At 37.7% G+C, this 22,414-nt stretch overlaps 3 protein-coding genes across 4 annotated transcripts in view; 1 reads left to right on the plus strand and 2 right to left on the minus strand.

The window, feature by feature from the left end:
• The first annotated feature begins 452 nt into the window (after window positions 1–452).
• Window positions 453–2,203, plus strand: LOC124159183 (tRNA (cytosine(38)-C(5))-methyltransferase). The gene is made up of 4 exons (XM_046534816.1): window positions 453–785; window positions 852–1,038; window positions 1,119–1,407; window positions 1,519–2,203. Exons 1-4 carry the CDS (start codon window positions 665–667, stop codon window positions 2,101–2,103), a joined length of 1,182 nt encoding a protein of 393 aa, XP_046390772.1. The 5' UTR covers window positions 453–664; the 3' UTR covers window positions 2,104–2,203.
• On the minus strand, window positions 2,108–3,318 carry LOC124159191 (transcription factor MafK). Its single transcript, XM_046534829.1, has 3 exons — window positions 2,840–3,318; window positions 2,558–2,727; window positions 2,108–2,477 (listed from the first exon to the last, which is right to left on the minus strand). The coding sequence occupies exons 1-3, from the start codon at window positions 2,879–2,881 to the stop codon at window positions 2,279–2,281; spliced, it is 411 nt and encodes a 136-aa protein (XP_046390785.1). The 5' UTR covers window positions 2,882–3,318; the 3' UTR covers window positions 2,108–2,278.
• A 2,801-nt stretch (window positions 3,319–6,119) lies between these two features.
• Window positions 6,120–22,414, minus strand: part of LOC124159171 (hepatocyte growth factor-regulated tyrosine kinase substrate) — a 52,349-nt gene continuing 36,054 nt past the window's right edge. Inside the window, exons 10-15 of one of the 2 annotated variants that reach the window (XM_046534795.1) lie at window positions 21,845–22,021; window positions 21,434–21,641; window positions 18,190–18,374; window positions 11,227–11,368; window positions 9,032–9,223; window positions 6,120–7,059 (exon numbers count right to left, since the gene is read on the minus strand). In XM_046534795.1, coding sequence (XP_046390751.1) covers window positions 6,560–7,059; window positions 9,032–9,223; window positions 11,227–11,368; window positions 18,190–18,374; window positions 21,434–21,641; window positions 21,845–22,021 — 1,404 coding nt within the window. In that variant the 3' untranslated portion in view covers window positions 6,120–6,559. The remainder of the gene's footprint in view (window positions 7,060–9,031; window positions 9,224–11,226; window positions 11,369–18,189; window positions 18,375–21,433; window positions 21,642–21,844; window positions 22,022–22,414) is intronic. The other variant, XM_046534804.1, reaches the window with a different exon arrangement.

Consider the following 22,414-nt stretch of genomic DNA (forward strand, 5'->3'; position numbering starts at 1 on the left):
GGTTGCGTGGGACATGAAAGCATAGTCCGCTGCGGGAAACCAAATCTACCTAAGGGCGAACCTGTCACTGAATATTCCTACCCCTATAAAAAAATTGTATAAACCTGTTTCAAATTTTTATACATTATTATACATTGCCATGACAATGTATAAGAATGTATACTAATTTGAAACAGATTTATACAATTTTTTCATAGGGGTATGTGAAGACTCTTTTAAATATAACGGCCACGGCACTGAAGTGCTCTCCTTAAGCAGCTGTCCGATTAACAAATAATAATTCTTTTCGCAATTTAAATTTGCATCCAGGCCCTTCAAGAGGCACTCCAGTGATTTCAGTACCCAACTCGCCAATCCATCCCATATCCACATTTGATTGAATACGAACGAAGTCGAATAATACTTACAATTAGAGGGATCGAAATTGCTTCCCAGTGTTAGCTTTAGGTCGTCAATGTATAAAATATAATCTATTATAAAGAACTACTCCTAAGCAATCCTCATGCGTTATTGACAATAACGCTTGAAAATATCATTGTGGCTTACCCCTACGTAGGCATCATGAAGTGGTTGAGTAGGTTGGTTCGATCCGTTAATTTGATGTTTCCGCCGGACTTTGAACAAGAGAGCAGCGTATTTCGACAGGTTTGTTTACATCGGATGGATGCAATGTGCGACTATCGATGACATCCTTAAAAATTACATCGTAATCATTACATTTAGCCAAATGATTAATGTTGTAGAACTCTTCAGTGGCATAGGTGGCATGCATTATTCCCTAAAAGGTAAGACTTATAATGGTAATGTTTAATCCTTTCTAGATGTTAATGCTAACTCATACTTCTGCTCAGGAGCTGGCATGTCTTACAATGTTGTTGCTGCAATCGATATAAATACGTCGGCTAATGAACTTTACAAGCACAATTTCCCCGATACAAAGGTATATCAGCGGAATATACAGTCCTTAAATTGCGAAGATTTCGAGAAACTGAAAGCAAATATGATTACCATGAGTCCACCATGTCAACCCTTCACGAGGTAAGTTCCTTCTACACCTGAGAGTTAGGAACTCAAGTCTCACCGGTTAAGTCAATGTATTTTTCCCGTGTAATTTTAAGGTTGGGATTAAAGAAAGACAACTGCGATGAAAGGACTAACGCCCTTCTGCATATCATCGAATTGCTACCAAAATTGAGTTCAATCAAGTATTTACTACTTGAAAATGTTCAAGGATTTGAAACGTCTAACTCAAGAGACGCTTTGGTTGACGTTTTAGGAAGATGTGGGTTTACTTTCCAAGAGTTTTTATTAAACCCTACGGACTATTATATCCCATGTAGCCGTCTTCGGTATTACTTGCTCGCCAAGAGAAAACCACTGAAATTTAATTTTCAGTCCGGGGAGTTGGTGAGTGTACAATTTTCTCTCAATATGCGGATTTTTATGGCACCTATTTGTGGTATATGCTATTAATTATATAATAATATTATTCATTTAAACTTTTTATGTTTTGAACAGATGAAAAGTATCCCAATGCAAGACGAAAGAATTATTGAAATTTTGGTTGGGAGGGGTCTCTCCCAAGAGGCATTAGTTAGCTGTTCACCAGAGAAACTTCGACGACCATTTATGATATCAACAATCCTGGAGAATAATTGCGATGCCACGAGATACAAGGTTCCCATGAAGATATTGAAGAAATATGCTGGTGTACTTGACCTAACTTTTCCTTCCTCTACTCGTTGTTGTTGTTTTACGAAGGCCTATGGACGCTACGTTGAAGGTACAGGATCTGTGCTTTGTCCATTGCTTGTGGAGGATGAAGCCCTTGATATTCTGAAGGAAATGGACACCATGCGTGAAGCTGGTTCGGACAATAAAGGAAAATGTAATGAAGAAATGGCGGAAGTACTGGACAGAGTGGGAGTGAGATACTTTTCTCCTAGAGAAATAGCACGGCTTCTTTGTTTTCCTGAGGAATTTACGTGGCCCAGACATTACAGTGCTAATCAGTTATACAAATTAATGGGAAATAGCATAAATGTTTTTATGGTGACGTTATTGGCCTTGGTGCTTCTAGATGGGGAACAAAATGAGTCGTAAGAGGTATTTATGCACATTTTTATTATAAAAAGCATGAGAAAAAGGTTGGAAACCATTGTGATAATGAACACTGGCAATAAAATTAAGTATGGAATGAGAATCTAGCGAAAGTTTTTAGTGTTGACATTACGTGCTCGTAATGTGAATACAGCGAATGGGCGTAATGATGGAATCACTACATGCTCATGAGATCCGGTGGGATAGCTATTTTCTTCTGCAAAGCAAACTTTTTCAAGGCATCAAATTTGCTGTGAAGAGCCTCAATTTCTTCCCTCATCTTGTTATTGCTCTCCTGCATGTTCTCCATATCTTGGTACTCCTGTGACTTCTCTGTTTCCAATTCGTCTTTCTGTTCGATGCGCTTAATACGGCAACTGTTTTAAGTAATTTTTTAGATTAGAACCATATCACACTTAGGTTACAATACATGCATTTAATTATTTTCTTTGTTTACCTGGCTGCGTAGCCCCTGTTTTTTAAAGTTCTTCGCCGTTGTTTCATGCGCACAATTTCCTCTCTATTTAGTCCTCGTAATTTTAATTGCCTGTTTAGGTCTCGCACTGAAATTGAGACCAATTCATCGTCACTGATGTCCAAGATCGGCCCTGGTGATAATGGCTCTTTCTATGGAGAGAAACAGAGTAACATACAGTGAATCGAGGGGTAACAAAGCAGATACATGATCACTGAAGCCCCACCGTAGTTATTACTTTATTTTTATAAAGTTTTTACGTACGTGATTGTTCTTCTTGTCAGCTTTTTTCCCCTCTAGTGGCATAATGCTTGCTTTAACTACCTGTCCGAACAAAATGGTTGAGCTGTCAGACTCGAAAATAATGCTTAGTCATTGCGAATGTGCCTCTCTGCGCTTGGGACATCTTGAAATCCGCGTTGCGTAGGTAAAGTTGCTTTTGGTAGTTTCGTTTTAATATTTTTTCTCGCAACCCGTATTTGCATTGACTCTTTCCGACGGTATTTCTAAGAGATAATTGGGGTAGTCAATTGAGGCGATCGTTCTGTAAAAGGTGCACTTCAACGAACATTGATGTTGGTAATAGCTTTAAGTACTGAATGAATCAATTCCTTTTCATTCGAAAGACAATTCGGCATTAATTGCCAATTTGTTTCTTACTAATTAAAGTAGGTCATTATGAGTGGTTCCGCGGCGAAGAGGAGCTTTACTGAAGACACGTTCACTACGTTAGCCGTATTTTTTTTATGTACAGGTAGGCTTGGAAAAAATTATCGCAAGTTGGCGTGTGAATTCGGCGAGCAGCTGAGGAACTACTTGAAGACGTCCGTCTTCCAACGTTTCCATATACAACCGGGAATTTTAAAACTAGATTCCCCTTGTACCGGATAAATACAATCACACACGTCGCAGTTGTACATCACGTTTAAGACCCTGCTAGGGATTCTCACTAAAATTTTCTATGCATTTGACCATGTCTCACCTAAAACTGAGTTTACTTTCGTTGGGATACCTGTGAACCGAAATTTTCGACAATGAAACCGCTTAAAAGCACAATCGTTCCGATGGTGTAATGAGTGAAGTGTCTCCGACGATATTAATAAACGACTATTTGGTAGTCTTTTGACGCGTGCTTCCGTAAATTGTGTCCAATAACCATGGATTTTAGTAGTGTCATGCTATGGAACATAGGTTCAACATAACAAATTGTGGTGACATGATTGGGTGCTGCACTCACAATGTGGACATTTTTCTGATCTTTGAAACTTCGAAGAATCTCATGAGGTCCAGTGCATGTCGCATGGCTGTGAAGTTCGTAAGCTCAGATTTATCAATTGAAATTCAACTCCTATTGTCAATGCATATGGTATTGCCATTGGGACAGTTAACTGAAATTCGACATTTTCCATATTGTCCAGCTATTCTTTCAGTACACTTTACCATTAACTACATTGTGATTAATATTGGCCTCTTCCTCCCCTGTGTTGAGGGAAATCTCCTTAAAGCTCGTCTAAGCAGAGTGATGAAAGCATATATTTTAGCTACCTTCAAGAAATCAGTTTTTTTTGTTCAGTATTGCGATGTTTTGTTGCAAACCCACGTTTGAATAAAAAAATAATAAAAAACTAGAGCTTGAATATGGGTCTATAATCTGACATTACATAAAAATCTAAAAAAGTAAAAACTATGATTTTTATCTATTGCTGAGTTAGTGGGACAACTTCTAAGACAAGTAACTTGGTGGAAATTTACTCATGATTGAGCAAGTTGGAGAGAATTAGTTTCCTGTCTTATCAAAATATAATCAGTATTTGATTTTTATAGAACTCATGGACTGACACGTTCATCATAAAAATTTTAGCAATCTATTTATTGTAATACAAGCAGAATGTTTTCTAGATCAGATTCGTGCTTTGATGTTGATTATCCGATTCAAACCCCGCACACGTGCTTTAACATACTGTCGATACCTAATTTCATACTAAGTTCTTCAAAGTTTTTGAGGTTAGAAAATGAAAAATTGTGTGAAATACCTATCATCAACCATAGAGATTTGATCCATGGAACCCATGACCCATAGCATGATACTAAACCTACCACAATTGCAGAACCTTAGTGATCTCCAGCAGTTTCAATGACCAAAATGCTGGAGATGTCCCTACGAAATGAAACTCCGTTTAAGGTAAGACCTACATGAAACATGCTTCAGAAAAAAATCTTAGTTGGGCCTTTTACACATTATCTTGTTGTGGCATCTATGATTGAAATTCCCTGGTACAAGGTGCAAGTATTTTGAAAATTCTCGGTTGTACGAGAAAATATGAGGAAGGACATCTTCAAATAGTTCTTAAGCTCACTGCAACCAGATGCCAATTAGCTTAGCATTAATTTTTTCTGTCCCTGTACTATTTGTTGTACTCTACTGTTGTGTAGTACCAACAATGTTTATGTTGCTACTTTAAAACGTCGCCCTAACTTTGGATTTATGCGTAATAATAGCGGTAGTATTCATTTGCGAGTCATATTATTGCTGAGGTCCCATTGATAAGCATGTGTTGGCAATGAGTTTGGATCTGTATGAAAACCTTCTGACATGTTTGGTGGTAATTTTGATTCAAATGTGAACACTGAGATAGAATTCTCCAATGCATTGCATGACATTTCTCTGGAGTTTCAGAGACTACAATCTGCTCATGGTAAGGTCTCAAGATTGTGATTTAAGCGTTTATGCCAAGGGCCTTCGTAGTCATGGCAACACAGATTTGGAGTTAGTATTTTTAATTCCTCGTATTATATCAAGTTAGGTGGGGAAGTGCGGAGGGGAGGGAAACATTAGAGGGGTGGACTGAGGGCTGTTGTGCGGGGGATAGTGGATTTTGGGAAATGTGAGACATAGTTACTACTCTATGGCACTAAGGTTCTCCCAATGGTAGTTCCATCTTTTGGCAAAGATTCACTCTATGTGCCCGTCGTAGTTAGCCTTAACACACATGAACACAAAAATGCACCGTGTAACCACTCAACTTCTGCAAGTGCATGAATCGAAAATAGAACCGGTTTTCATTTGGCTCATGCATTTGAATATATTCTGTTCCACCAAAATCGTTTGTGCATTCATGCATTAACTAATACGCGTTTATGAACTTTGTAAGCAGGCCTATAGGTTAATGGTCGAAGGAGGATTTATTTCAATCACATACCACTAGGAACTGAATGTATATTATTGTTTCCTGCATGTTTGGTGAGTAATTAAGGTTTTGAAGTGATACTTATGTCACCTATAACGACATACACAATATGTACTCATTGATACCATTTTCAGACTAATGAGATGAGCCAGTCCATCACCAAACTTCCGGGAACTAATCCAACTGCTCCAGTAGAAACCCACCAATCCCCAGATGGTAGACTTCACCTCTCATCTCAGAGAATACCAGGAGGTGGCATATTTTTTAATTTACCTGTTTAACCAGATGCATTCTCTTGAAATTCCATTTTGTAATACATTAAATTTCCACCCTTTTTTGTAACAAATTCTATAGGATGCTTCTGTAATGATTTAATAAGCAATAAAATAGTCTTTTGGACAATTAACAGACATACATGATCTTTACAGACTAGTGAAAGTGATCATCAACAAGTATTTTAGCATCTGTAGGTACTATTAATAAATCCCAAACCTAAAAGAAGGAATACTGCTAACAAATCCCATGACAAACATTTTAAAATTGTGGCCCCCTCAAATCGTTTCAGAAGCTACTAACATATTCCTTTAAAAATTACAATGTACAAATTACCTTATATCATGTTGCAAAGAATTATTTACACTTGAGTCACAATGCTCAATTCCTTGCTCCTGTTTTGTTTCGGACTAAAAGTAAATTGCATGACAGATTAAACATATTCATACTTTCAATATAACACAGCTTCATTTGGGCTATCCAATGCCAATTTTCAAATATTTCCGGGAACCAACAGACAAAACTAATCAAAGCTAATCAATTCTGCAGTCTGTTGCCCACTAGGTTGCTGGCCCCCATCTGGCTGTATCTGATGTGATAACTGTGGTGGAACCTCCTGGTGATTTGCAATTCCGGGAAAATGAGGAGCAACTTGAGCAGGCATGTTCTGACTAGCAACAGCCTGTCCTGCTATTGGATGAGCTGTGCCTGATAATGGTTGCCCATGGGTAATATTTTGAACAGCACCAGGAATTGGTTGACCATGAGGGAGTGGTTGACCAACAAGCATTGGCTGACTTCCTGGCATGGGATGAACAATAGGCATTTGTTGAGACACAGGCAAAGGCTGATTATTTTGAGCCATTGCTATGCTTTGTGTAGGTCCAGGTAAAGTTTGTCCTACTGTAATCATAGCATTTTGACCTTGCAGCGGCCTCGGCCCAGGCATCATTGGATGACCAGGAGCTCCTTGCATTTGCTGAGGTCCTGGAGGAAGAGGTCCTTGGCTATTGTTGGCTAGCCCTGAACGAAGAAGTAATAATAGGATCAATTATCACATATATTAATTATGTCAATTCCTAGACTGCAGCAGGCCAAATATGATTAAACCATAACTGATCAAGCTCAGAAAGCACAAAAGACATGATCATTTTTTTAATAGAAAGATAACATTAATGTCTAAAGGAAAGGTTATATCAACACAGAGATAGTGGATATGGGTTACTGGTGGCTGCAGTAATCCATTTGCTAAAATTTCTTAATATCTTCCACATCAACCTCTCCGTGAATTTACATCTCATAACATATAACCGATAATTTAAGACTCAGGCAAACAACTTATACAGACTTTCTATGTCTCAAACTATAAGACTTCAAAATCAGCTACGAGAAAGAAAACATTCAGGAATGTTACTGTGTCAATAGGTAATCATTAACTTACTACAATTACTACAATTCTATTTCCAAATAAGAGACATTGGATGAGTCAATTAAAAAAGAACATCCAAAGGGAAAACCAGTGATGCATCTGAATTGTAAAATTTACCTATGTATATCTCTAAATATTAGCCTTTAACAGTTTCTGAAGCTCAATTATTGATAAAAGAAAATGCAAAATACTTTTCAAGAGGGAGAGTGTCCAATGTATGGCAATAAAAGAATTCTCTGAGATTTCCAGGTTTTCCAGGGTGCTATACAGTCCTACACATAAGCATTTTTGGAGTAAATGTGTCACATGGGGTAGAAACTACTGACTACAGGAAGAGTCTTTTGTAGTAGTGTGTGATCTTACGGTAAAACCTCTATGTAGTGAACCTGCATACTTTGTTCTACACCTAAGGTCCCATCAGATTTACATTTAAATTTATAGGCTAACCTCTCAAGGTTCACACCTCTTTATCTCTTAAAACCTCCACTTATCATAGCAAGGAGACACCACTGAGACAGCCTAACTACCTCCGCAAATCATACCAAGAGAACTAGAGATTGTTAATGCAGCTGCGATTACAAACATCAATAACATTTTCAGCTATAGACCCATAGTTTCACGCTTATTTTTTCATTCACACCTTCAATATGCTGTAATTTTCATGTTAACCATTAGTTATGACTATTTTGCTCCATATGAAAGCATACCCCACAGTAAATAAGAAAAAGGTATTCAACTATCCCAATCATTAAGTGACTGAAGAATTGAGACAGAACACAGTTTTCCATCAAATCATGGTAAAAATCGTGTGATAGAGCTCCCTTTAGTTATTTATGGCTCTATTTTCATATAAATGCTCAAATACAGTGGAACCTTGTTAAAGCGAGTACGGGCTATTGTGAGACCCCCACCATTACGAGAGATAGCTGAGGAACTGTCAATTTACGCTAATTAGCTTCTAAAAAAATTCGTTTTTACGAGAACCCTTTGGTGTTGGCACTCGCCATAGCGAGAGTTTTCATCACCGGAAAACCTTCACCAAGAGTCCCTAATCTCTGTAATTTCTGGCGATCTGTAGGAAATGAAGTTAACAGGGAGTGCTCAGTCTCAAATTCATGTAGTAAACTGTCGTTCGATAAATAATCAGTTCATTTTGTTGAAAATATTGAGGCATTAATATTCGCAAATGCTTCATCTTCTTTTGGGCGGCAGAATACTCGCACGTCCACGAGTTGCGTGAATAGAGGGCATTTGAAGGTAGACACCCTTTCTTGTTTCTGCTATGATGGCTATATCATCCGCAAACCTTAGCATGATAATTTTTTCTTCGTGGATATTCACTCGAAAAGCCTTTTTTTATTTCATTTATTGCTTTCTCAATGTAGTTAAGGAAATGGAGGAGGAATCACTCTTATGGGGCTATCTAGGATACAGCTATCATCAATTAGTTTCAAAAATAGCCCTATCTCACAGGTACAGCAAGGGAAATACAAGCAGCTTGTATTAGATATAGTCAAAAACATTTAACATCTAGTGCCAAAAAGGAAAGAAACTCTTTTATCTCACCTGCTACTGAATACATAGGGTATTCATAAGTATTACTGCCATTCATTGTCCCTGGAATAGAGGTAGGGTTGGGTGGACCATGCTGTGGGAATGACGGATGTGGCCCCGCTCCAGGAGGTATCATTGGCTGAGGGTAAGGGCCATGGCCTGGAGAATTGTGTAAATTAGGTGGGTGGTATCCTTGTGGCTGTCCTAGAAAAAGATGAAATAGCGGTGAATTAAATAATGACATATTGAAAATGAGTAACAAGTGCCAAACATCAGATAATTATAGAAGTTGAAATAAATGGGAAGTAAAACGAAAAATAAATGTTAACTTTAGCCACAAAATAAGTTAACGGTGACTCTAAATATCAAGCTAATCCTCTTAACAGCAGCCTATGCACATCATATTACACTTTACCTGACTAAATTAATTATATTTGGTCAAAACATGCCAGTTCCTTTATTTTATTATATTCTCAATCTGAAGTTTAAGACACCTGGAATACTAAAATAATTTGCCCCATTTCAACTTGCATTCCCCAACTGATCTCCTACCTCAATCCCAACTAACCTCAGGCCAACCGTCTTCTTAACCTACCCCATCTCAAATCGGCCCATTGATAAGGGTGAAATAGTGTGTGTGAGTGTCACAGTGAATGGAAGGTGTGGACAGTGTGCTACCTCCTAGATCAATGAAAAACAAAATTAAGAAGAGAAATGAGCCATCATGTTATTTCTGATCAAAGGAATGTTTCCCCAAAACAAAAATCCCCCTTCTGTAAACCCACAGGTATAACCTGAGAAGCTATCAAAACATACTAAGGGACTTAATTTTGACTAACAAGAGCAGGTGGGAGCTCTGCCTGTCCAGAGACTTGCATCATACACACGTTCACAGATTGAAGCTATTTCACTGAAAAGTAATAAAAGAGATGTTGCAAGTAGCATTATAAGGGCATTAGGGCCCATATTTTTCATAATTTGGAAAATTTATGTTTTCCTAGTCTTAGAATGACCAAAATGAAATTTTTATTCATGAGCTTACATTTGGTTACTTAAAAATAATGGAAACCCATGCCCCAAGGGTCCTTAGTACCTACTAGGAAACAAGATAGGTTTTTTGGGGCTGAAACATTTCAAAGTCAATAAAATATGTGAAAGTTAAGCCATTAACGTTCTAACTTTCATTTGCTTTCATGAATCTATTAGCAATTATGAGATATCAGTAGTGGATACAGAAAAAACTCAGTAAGGGAAGGGCAGAGTCAAAGGCCGTTTTCCAATCCACGTAGTATGCACTCATTCCCTTGATCCCTTTCTCCCTTGCACCCTGTTCCCTTACTAATGCTCTACTGGCGCCATAAAGTGTGAACGAAAATGATGCGAACTATTGGCAGTAACGAAATGTGACGCACGGGGTAGTGCTAGAATATCTGGTGGTTGATTTAAGAATCAATTTCACCTTTATACTTATATTTTTGCATGCGAAGAGCAAGAATTCACAATGCCGATATAATATAACGTAGAAGAGCTCACATAATAAACACAAAATTACTTAAAACTCCAGTTCAAGATTCCTGAGTTTTCCATTGCCGCCATTTTGACGTCCGCTTCCTACGAGGGGAAGGGAGCGAGGGAGCATCCGCGTTCCCTAGTTCACTTACCCTTCGTTCCCTTGCGCCCTCAACCGATTGGATCCACCCTTGCTGTCGTCACATCCGTAAGTTGACGATCGAAAAGTGCACGAAGGGTGAATAATTGCAAATTGGAAAACGGCCAAAGTCCCTTGTATAAAAGATCTAGCCTCTATGTTTACCTAATATGGTCTAAGTTGATGTTATTATATTTCCCATCAAATACGATCAATTTTTTTCTGCAATGCCCAAGCACATAAGTAAATATAAAACAAAATAAAGCACACTTACATCTAGAGGGCATTAACCTTGTAAAATCTACAGGCAGCATATTAAATTGACATTGAGAAATAGAAAATAAAATATCCGTTCAGGCATGGGACAGTCAAAAAAGTAGACAAAAATTACAAATTCACAAAATTAAGCTGTATGCCTTCCAAAAGCACTCTTTGCCAAAAAACATTAAATGATTAACAGCTAGGAGTTGAGCTAGCTGATTAACAGCTAGGAGAGGCTGCATTAAAATTTTTCACAGGCGGCTGACCCCTTTATTTTGTCAGGGACTTCTGAACTCACCTATTCCTGGAGGAATGAAATGCTGGGGAGCAACACCATATGGAATCTGACCGACCATGTACTGCTGCTTATGCTGCTCTTGCCGCAACTGCATTTCCCTTTCCTGCTCCTGCATACGCTGAAGGGCTACCTGTCGCTGATACTATCAAAAGAAAAATTGTCTGTGTTATCAATTATGAAAATTTAATTAACCCTACAACTCTTGACATTAATAAATATGCCGCTAATACAAAATTCTTTCTATAATACAAATTTAATGAAATAAGAACAAACTTAAGTGAAAGCCCTATTCCAAACTTCAGTAGAGTACACAGGAAAAAAATTAATTACAGGAAAATTATTTTCCATTATAGTCATTATATAGTAATAGTAAACTCTAAAAGCCAAAGCCTTCTCTCTGCACAGCAGGATATCAAGTGCTGGTGCAACATAAAGGGTCAGACCTTAGCAGTGACTTGGAATATGGCACAATTTTTATCCAGTGAGGTGTGCATTGATTATGAAACTGATTCAAATTCAGCACAGCCGTGATAATCTGGAATACAACCAACCATAGAATTGAAAGGGTAATTGTAAATTTCATCTCAAATCAATAGGGTGTCAGGTAACCAACACAGATTTCTCTGAAATTTATATATGTGAAACCAGTACCCTTATGATGAATAATTATCATTTTATCTCAGCCACTGAACCGTTATAAAGTTATTATCCTTTGAACATAGCTGAGTCAGGTCTCTTGAGTAAAAAATGAAAAATCACATAAATGCTGATTATTAAGGAACCGTGGCCCATAAAGCAGTGGTTATTATTTCATTTTGAAGAAAATGCATTTTCTTTCTGCCCCAAAGATCCTTAAATATATTTCACTTTATGGTACTAACTATCATACCTTTTCGGATCTTCAGTTTTTTCCTTATAGCCCCATTCTGGATTTGAGGTGGTTTCGTACCATTCTGTTTCGTACCTTTTTGGATTTGTGCTTTTTCAGTTTCGCGCCTCAAAATGACAGCCATCCGAGACTATTGAATTTTGTACTTTTAAGTGCTTTTTCTATCGGATCACATCCCTGGGTCTTGGTCCCCAATATTTGAAACAAACTGATAAAATGAGTCACCTACTGTGTTCTTTGGAGACAACCAATAACTTTCAACAGCTACTGTTTTACATCCGAATGATTTCAATACAGTGGAACCTCGATCTATCGGTTTTCAGGGGGATGGATGAAAAAAACGATGAATGCGGGAAAACAATCAATGCGGGAATGTTTGACCAGGTTGTCTATGTCCCAGGAAACACTGGATTTGTGCAAATTATGATATTTATTAATGGATTCAAACAAGATTTTAGCTGATTACAGGAATATTATTACTTTATCGAAACACTTGATCATATTATTGATTCGACTTATACCTCTTTCAAATATCCTAAAGGTACACGCCACCTTGCTAAAAATGTTTGTACTCCACTCGGCATTTTCACTGCTATTATGGATTTCTGCCTGGTTTAAAAATTCTCATCCTTCAAATGCCATTTCAAGTACACATATTTACGAGAGCAATGTGCATGTTACGCCTAAAACAGCAGCTTTTGCTGACGCAGTGATTGGTTGTGAGATGGATCAAAAAGGCCAAAAATAGTTTATTATTTGAAATGTTCCTTTCTAATAATTAAAGTTTTAATATGATTGAAGCAATGTGTAAAGCATTAACAATGTTGCTTTAATCGTCAGCGGCACGCCATTCATCCCACTTCCTCGGCTTCATCACAATTTTATTTTCATCAGCGGTATCTCGCTCTACCCCCACCCCTGCCGTCATGTGCTAGCGGACAACCCGAGGTGCTCTGCAGTATTCATGCGCTTCTAGCCCGGATTCTTTTCTTTGTCTTCAATTATTTTCAGTCCATCTTTTTAAGTTCTCACTTTTTCTTCAGAAGGGCCATGATCCAAAGATGAATAAAAATGAAACCGGACTTCATTGAACCCACACGGAAAACACTCGCTGGTTTAAAGTCAACTCACCCTGGAAAGTACGGAACCACTCGCACGAGGTGAAGTTCGGCACTAATGCTATCACATACGGCATAAGCAGAGCTTACTGCAGAGGGTGAAGCATGACTATATTACTGCGCCATGAAATTTTTTGTCCTAAAGAAAAAACAACTTACCCATTCTTTTCTAATTAGCGTAGCGCCAGATGAGCAGAATGAATTCGAATTGCTAGTAGGGAGAAACAAAATATCCTGAGAAGACATCGCTTCATTAGCAACTCAGACAAGTGAGACTTGTAGCATAACTCGTAAATTGTAACCTGATGCTCTGTTTTAGAAAAAAATGCTGCATCAACGGCTGAGAAGCTCACAATCAGCTGCGAGGATATCGAGATTCACCAGAAATCACCATCCTATTATTCCAACTATTTCCTTGCTTAAAATGCTTAAATAACGTTAGAAATACGTCATGTTTGGTATTATTCTTTTTTGAATTACGTGCACATTACTAATATTTCAATCAAATAAGTATAATACCAATTACCAAAATTCATTGCTAGATACCTTTTGGGCTAGTAGGTGATTCATAGGCTGAGAAAATTCAGTGGGCGAAAATCGGAGAGGCGTGAAACACGGTTCTATTGTTCTCGTGTACCTTGATATTTTTTTCTAAGCTAAGGTCTTCATAATACGATCCCTGCACGAGCTGGGACCTTATTTTTGTTTCGGAGAAGAGGAAACCTTCAGAGTGGGGGAGGCGAGTGCTGAATGGAGGCGGATAGTGGATCTTGGGAAATGCGCTAATGTAACTATCCCACGGCACACAGCTTCTCCCTATAGTATTTCAATCTCCTGGGGAAGATTCAAACTATGTGTCTGTCGCTATTAGCCACAAATAACACGTTCTTCATCTCATTTTCGTCAAATGATGGATGCGGGAAAATTATACGACGGGACCGCGATCTTCAAACGATCAATGCGGGAAAACGATACTTCACGGAACGATGGCTGCGGGAAAACGATCAATGTGGGAACGATAGATCGGGGTTCCACTGTATTAGAAATCTGTGCCAAATACAAAAAAGAATGAGCCCTAATATGACACATTTCTGCCATATGAGTGCAGTTATTTGGCTTCTCCAATTGCATTTGTCTGTGGCGAGAACCTGGAAAACTGCGCTCATGAACTTAGCTGCGGAAACCTTCACAGGAATAGGGTGGTTTCCCATTATTTTTTTATTGCCTAAATTGAAAGATAATTACTCCTGGGGTATGCATTTCACGCTCTTAGATTCTCGAACGACGATATCTATTTTTTGCGATTAAACGAAAAGTGAAAATTTTCAAGCGCCCGAAGTCCGTGTGACGTATTTCTGGTTCCAGCTGTTGCCCGGTGAGGTGACCTTGGGGCGAGGTTTTGGGCACTGATGCGACAAAGGCTGCTAGCAGGTAGCTGAGTACCCTGCTAGCAGGTAGCGCTTGGCTTAAATAAGGATTATTATTACCCTATCAAACGAAGGAAACTTTCCGAACTTAAGTAACTTTAATAGGTGATTATTAAGAGATATTTCCCTGAGCTCTGTGCCACATGCATATGCATTGGTAATATCAGACAATGGAAACTCCTATCTACTCGTATAGAAACTAGGTCCCTGTGACGTCACGTGTAGTGGAATCGCATGGGCGCCAATCTGGCCTTTTTCAAATGAGGTTAAAATTGACAATTGCCATTCGTCTAAACTGTGATTTCTAAAACCAAATAATTTGTATATTATGAATATACTAATGGTGGGTAAGGAATCGCAATCAATGCATTTCGTTTTCTTTGATGAAGGAAACTACCCTACTGTTGAAATTGCCATGCTACAGAGCTCAACAACATTCATTCTTCTTTTCCAGATATGGTGATATCATCACCGATCTATTTGAAGTGATTTACAAAAATCTAGCTCTATGACGGATCCTTGATGAGAGTGGCTAAGGCAATTCAATTATGCCATTAGCTTCCAAAAGCTTCAACATGATCGTATCTTTACAAAAATTGTACAAATTAGTTAAAAAATCTCTAGCATTCATTCGTGTGCATCAGTTTAAAGAGTGTGGCACTAATAGGGTTTATTTATTGGTTAGACTATAGCCTTTTGGCAATATGGTCTAAGTTTTGACACTGAAGAGTAGCAGGAGATATTGTAAAAGCAGATGATCCTAGAGATAATTCACTTAGGAATAAGTTCAACAGATTCAGGCTTCAAATGGTGGAAGTTAGACATATTTAAATAAATAATAATAATAGCACTTTTCCACAAAATTAATTTTGTGGAAAAGTGCTACAATCTTTTATTTATTAAGATAATTCACTTATTTATTTGATAACAAGGCTAACGTTCTCTAGGAAAATGACTATAAAATTCTTAAAAAAAAAATGAGTTACAAATTTGGTATTGTGACAGCTCGGACAGGGGTTGGTCGAGTAGTGGTTGTGTGTACTTGAAAGGCTATGATCTTGTCATTTGTACGTGGCATCATGGTGGAGTGTGGAGTGGTGGTTGAGGCTATGATCTTATCAAGTGTGTGGCATCATGGTCGAGTGGTTATGATCTTATCATGTGTGTGTAACTGAACAGGTAATCCCCTCTCACTAGGAAACCGCCATCCCTCTACAGTGAATACCCCTCCCAAGGGATATAAAAACACGATGTGTGCGTGTCTTGGGAGGAAGAACAAATACAAGAAGAAAGGGGATAAATTCAAGAGGAAGAAAGTATGTCTGAACACAATAGTCACGATTCTCCCGCATAAGGCAGAGTAAAGCTGAAGGAGGACAACACCATTGTTGGACATTGCTGAGGAGCAGAGTGAAGTTGATGAGAGCTGGCATGTCACTTCCCTGCCGGGGACAACATTTTTTATCGGAGCCGCAATTGTGGGGATCCATGCCGCGACTCCATTGACAGCTCCAACAAATCCTGCTTCGCCAGAAATAAGTAAGAAGGATGCTGTTTGCGACTCATCCAACGTTCTAATCATCCAGATATGCTCTCACTTCCCCAGTCAAGGAATCACGAGTTTCTACTCCTTTTTGGCCCCTTTGGTACATTCTGTCCTCAACGAACTTTAGATAAAGTGCTAAGAAAATTAGACAGTGAACTATTCTTGTTGATCAAGAAAATTCATTTAAGGGCATGTGTGAAAGTCAGCCCTAATTATTTAATTTTTATGTCACTCATATTTTGGAGGGGGGTAAAGGTCGCTTTGCATTCACTTTTTTGTTTTATGTACAGGCATCCCCCGAGTTACGTAAGAGATGCGTTCCAGCAGAATCTGCGTAAGTCGAAATTTACTTAAGTCGAACCTTCGCATTAGTGCTTCAGAGATTGCGATCGGTGCGGTGAAATTCTCAGCGGAGAAATGCGCGGTATATTCTCGGAGAAGTTTCATTCAATTCACTGCGATATTCATGAACTCTACCGCGTATTCTTACGTTATTAGATACAAAAGCGATAAATATTAATATAGGCTGAGAGTTGCATCTCGAGCATTGCCAATCAAAATGCGTAATATTATTCCCAGAGTTGAACGATCGCATGGATTCGGGAAAGTACGGTATCTCAACGCTACATTACTAAACTGAATACTTAAATTGATTCATTATGTTATACTGCGATCTAAGGGCTCAAAGAATGCATCGTCTACCTACCTATAATCATTATATCTTCTGCCTTTTATATATTACGTTGATCAATGAATCTGGTGGTTTCACTGTCACAGTTAATACACGTAGGAGTGTCTAGTATTACGGGCAAATAACACACAAAAAAATACCAGTAAATTACTATATTCTTAGATACCTTCACACGCACATACACTCAATCTTTCACGCACAGAAACATACTTTCATTCTCTCATATCTCAATAAAGTAACATGAAAATATCGTCATTGGATATTTACTTCGCTGGAAACATCGAAGAGTATTTCCAAAGCACGAAGCAAATTAAAAGTGAACTTTTATTTAGCCAACTCCGTCATTAACGTGCAACAAAGGAAAAGCTTTCAATGACGCAATATTCATTCACAGTTGCACACAATATGAGAGAACGAGAAAATTCAGCTTAATAAAATTTTCCACCAATAACATGGAGACAATTACGCAATTAATATCGTGTGTCAACTTTTTCTTAACTTTTTCCCGGCATTCATTCCCAACACTCAAAATTTTAATGCCGTTACGTGGGTACTAATCAATTCTTTTACGCAATAAAGATTTCTGCTTGAACTTCATTTTCTTTTAATTCCACAGATGGAAATGTCCAAACTTAAAGGATACAATTTTTAAATAGTAGAAAGTCGGAGTTCGGGTGTGCATGCTGTATAACAAGTTGTATATTACAGGAATGAGCGCAACCACATCCATCGCTAGAACTGCAAATTTTCACATTGATTGCTGACTTGGGATTTATAAGCGATTATTCTACAGAAATTGATGAAAATCCTTCGAGGAATGGCAAAAATGGGTCACTTTGTTATTTTTAGCACGTAAAAAACTTGATAACTATTCGATATTTTTTCTACAATAGGTTGTACGAGTGAATTACTACTTTTTCGCGCTTGCATTCGAAAATTAACGTAATCATTTGAAATACGGGTATCGCTTACGTAAGTACGGATTAACGTAAGTCGAGACATACGTAACTCGGGGGATGCCTGTATGTTATTTTTGCTTTGCTCATCTTCACCTGTATTTTCATTATCATACATTCGTCCTCACCTTCATTAGGCTGTTTTTGTGAATTTTGTACGTGATAAGGTATTGTGAAATATATCTTGGTGAATTCTTGCACACCATTTTTTCCTCAATTCCCTGTGCTGGACAACCGGTGTTCCCCTCTTTATACCACATATATGATGGTGCCTTCCGTCACAGTATGAATAATAAAAAAACATGGTATCTCCTCAAGGCTATACAAAATAATTACCTGAAGATATTCTTGCTTTTTTTTCCTCATGATTTCTAATTTTTGTGCCATCTGGAGTTGGCGCAAGCGCTCTGCCTCCTCGGCCTGTCTCCTTAGCTTTTCTCGGTGTTCATCCCTCAAGGCATCTAAGGCAGCTCGAGCATCTTTCACCTGAGCCAATTTATCCTGAAGTCCTTCATAGTACACTGAAAGAAATCAAAGATATTCATAATTCCAAAATTTTGATTCAAATCAAAATTGAAAATTTTGATTTTTTCAAACTTTCACTAACAATCGATGAAAAAATTCCAAATTACTGAACAACTACATACACTGTGTGTATGTGAATAGGTAAAGAATTAAAATAAAAACTGTTCTTTACATTGGTAAAATTCTGCTATTGGTACTTTATACTACCATGCACACCATGTTACACACAATAACCATGCATGCAGAGTACTGGGCCTTCTAAAATACAATTATGACAATACAGTAAATTCAAGAGGTGATAGGATGCACACCAATTACTATTTTTTATTCACAACCAAGCCAATTTGAAAATTTTATGCCTTTAGTGCAAAGCAAATATGTAGTTTAAAACCAATTGAGATTTGAATGTCCTGAATACAACTGTAACTACTACATGAAAATGTAATATGGATAGGTGTGACTAAATTCTCTATTACTGAGTCTACACCGAGATAGAAGATGATAACAAAATTTGATATACAAGAGGTCCTTCACAAGGACATGGTAGCCCAGTGGGTGAAAGATTTGGCTTCAGATCAAAAGGTCTAGGGATCAAATTCCACTTGAAGCCTTCAACTCCCCTAAATCAAAAGCCCAAGGCAAATATTCACAAGGGTTGAGTATTAGGATAAATATTTCACCTACCATGTAGAGAGCAAGACAAAGGTAGTTAATTTTTCGCACTATTTCTGTGATACTGACAATAAATATACTACCCTTCAATCGTCTGATTGGCCTTGACAAAAGGGTCATCATAAATAAAATCGTAATTTTGCAAAACAGGATAATACACAGTTTCTATAATACGTAGTGAAACTAACAGTCCTAACAAAAAGTCAACATTAAATTCACCGCATATTTGAAGAAAACAATATTTTTTGAAATTGAAAATCTCGACCTTGGTCCCCAGGAAGAAGTAAAATCAATTTTTAGGAATAAGGGAAAAAACTCAACAGAAAGTCTACTATTGACAACTTTTGGCAGCTTGTTTTGTGCATTTTTCAACCATATACTGCATTGGACGGAAAGACTGAAAGATGGATCAGTTGGAATATCACTCATAGATAACATCCAATAATGCATCATATTGCATAAACATCCTATTGTTTAAAACAATTCTTCAAGGGCAAACAATGGTAGGAAAACCAAAGTAAATGTTTTGTTTGGATTATTAGTCTTGGTCTCGATTTGAGCATTGGGAATGCATTATTGCAGGAAAAAGTAAATTTAGACGAAAATCGAAAACTATTTCTGTTTTTAACTACTTTGGTATATGTATTAATACAACAGAAATAATTTGCAAGTTGTCACATGTCCCCACAACATTAATGCAAAGGGGTTCAAAATGGGGTGTAAAAAAACTGGCCCATAGATTAAAAAAAATCTTTTATACCAAGAAAATCGTTGACACCTTCAGTAACATGATATAAAAGGACTTTACTTTAAACACTGAGGAGGTAAAAAGAAAATGTTAAAGGACTAACTCCTGTGAGAATTGACTGGAGAACCCCATTAAACCAATCTTTCACTTCATGACAGTAGGCAATAAAAGCAAAAATATGCATTCCTTTTTGAGCTCAGCCAATACACACATACAACAGACTTCCGATTATCCGGCTGCGGTTTATCCATGCCGCGGCTTATCAGTGCATGAGTTTTACACTTTTTCGACGTTTTCCGCAATCTTATAAAAAAGTAAAAATGTCGCAAAAGCACCAGGATAATTGCATTTTAATAGTAGGCTACACCGGAATAATTATTTCTATTAGAATTCCATTCGTAAAATCGAATTTTTTTATTTACTTGCTGGCAAGGAATGTTTCAAGTCTACTTGGACTTCTGCTCCAGAAGTACTGACGACGATCAGGGGCGGGAAAAAAAACTTTTTATTAACTTTTATAGATTTTTCAATGTTTAACCAATCATAAATTAGGAAAAATATTATTAACAATCTTTAATTGCATACTTCATATCGCAAATTCGCAATTATTGCCGTGGCCTCACATGCGGTTGAATCGGCCCAAGGGAACCGGAGATTTTGTTGCACTAGGGACTTGTTTACGCCGTGATGAGTATAGGTCTAACTGGAGAAAAAGGGAAAAGTATAAGTGAAGCAGTGAGGGAAGACAAAGTAGAGATAGCATGAGTCATAGTTGGGCACTCGATGCGTAGAAAATTTTCCATTAGTCCTGGTTTCCTATAACCACCGCTGAGCGATGGTGTGATTGCGTGCCCGTTGCCTGCACGGAAGTTCCGTGTTTCTGTTTTCCAAGCACCGTGGTGCGAGATCACGCTCAGTAATCACATATCCGCATCCCACAGCAGTTACATCCCGGACAACTTGTGCGAGATGCGACTACGTGGAGTGGTGTCTGACAGTGTAGTTTCCGACGTTGCACAATGGTTTTGAAGCATTCATGGAAACCACTTTTCTGATCCTATGCTGTTTTAAAACATTATGGCAATATCATATTCATTTTAAAACATAGAGAGTTCTATCCAGGGTGTCGATCAGCAGCCCAATTTTAATTTCCCAAATGTTTCTGTATTTCTCATACAATTACTTGCCTAATATCCATATGTACATTTACACTTATTTAGGAACAGACAGTCCAAAACTGGAGGGTATGTAACTGATATTTAATGATATTCTCTGTTATTTATATTGTTAATTCTCTGGTTACTTTCATTACAATTAATTGGGATTGGAATAAAGGAGGACATATATTGGCATATCCACTACTGCTGTAATAAGAGCGGGCAAGGGTGATGGAATTAATTAATTAAGACATGGAGAATTATAAAAAATAATGGTCATGATATAACTGCAGAAAGCTTGGTTCCAAGTTCAATTTTAAGTTCAGAAGAGCAGGCCCACATGTAATAAAGTACACTTCTGGGCCCCTCAACTTCATTATGTACGGACTCCACTGTACTTTTGTGTGTTTTTAGAAGTAAAAATGAGAGCTTCTTTCAGAAAAAAATAATTAAATACAAATAAAATTAACATACTTACATCTTCGATCATCTTGCTCTTGGATATATTTAAGAAGTCTAGAATGCATGGCAGTTATGTTCATGAAGAGAGTTTGAACTGAGCTATCATTAGCAATGCTCCGTCCACGACTAGAATTTGACTTCATACGATTAACAAATATCTCCACCTGGCTTCTCAAAGCACCCATGAAGTCCTCAATCTCGCCAGTTTCTCCATTCTCTTGCTGCTAGAAGAAAGGGATTAATTATAATTTGATATACAACTCATTAAATGTTATTAAATTTTAGTTACAATGCATATGCGAGTGAAAAGACACCATTTTCACCATTGAATTTGATTATATTATCTTTGTAATGGAGAGAGTGAATGCTTTGAGTTCAAAACCTCTAGAAAGAGTTAACCATTTGATTGATAATGATAAAAGAGTACCTGTCCTTTAGATTGAGAGACAGGAGTGGTAGGAGCACTGGGGACACCTCCATCGTCAGCCACTGAGTTCGGCATGTCTTGTCGTTCTGACAACTGCTGGCGCTGCTCCCAGTAGGAACGATTCAAATAACGTGATAGCTCGGGATCCAAATCTTCTTCACCACTGGGAGGATTCTCCTGAAAAAATTGTTGACTTGTATAGACACAAGATTATTACATTCAATTGAGTTATAGCTCTAATTGTGCAATTTTTCAGGGGGACAGGTTGTGCATGGTTGGAATAAATTTCTTCAAAATATGAGGGCCTTCAATTGGTCTTAGAAAAAGGTAGAAAAACAATTGATATAGGGTCAATTTTTTTATATTTTTCAACAATGTCTCCTTCCAGTTCTATAAATTTTTATTAGCAATTTTCTAAGTATTTTCAGCTGTCCAAACATATTTGGGATCTCCTCAAAATAGGCATAACTTTATGCAATGATCTCCTCCTTAGGCAAAATCCTTTGTCCCCCAGGCCATTTCTTCAAGTTGAGAAACAAGAAAAATTCACTGTAAACCAAATCTTGTGAA

The sequence above is a fragment of the Ischnura elegans genome, chromosome 1 (assembly GCF_921293095.1).
Source record: "Ischnura elegans chromosome 1, ioIscEleg1.1, whole genome shotgun sequence".
NCBI classification, from domain to species: Eukaryota; Metazoa; Arthropoda; class Insecta; order Odonata; family Coenagrionidae; genus Ischnura; species Ischnura elegans.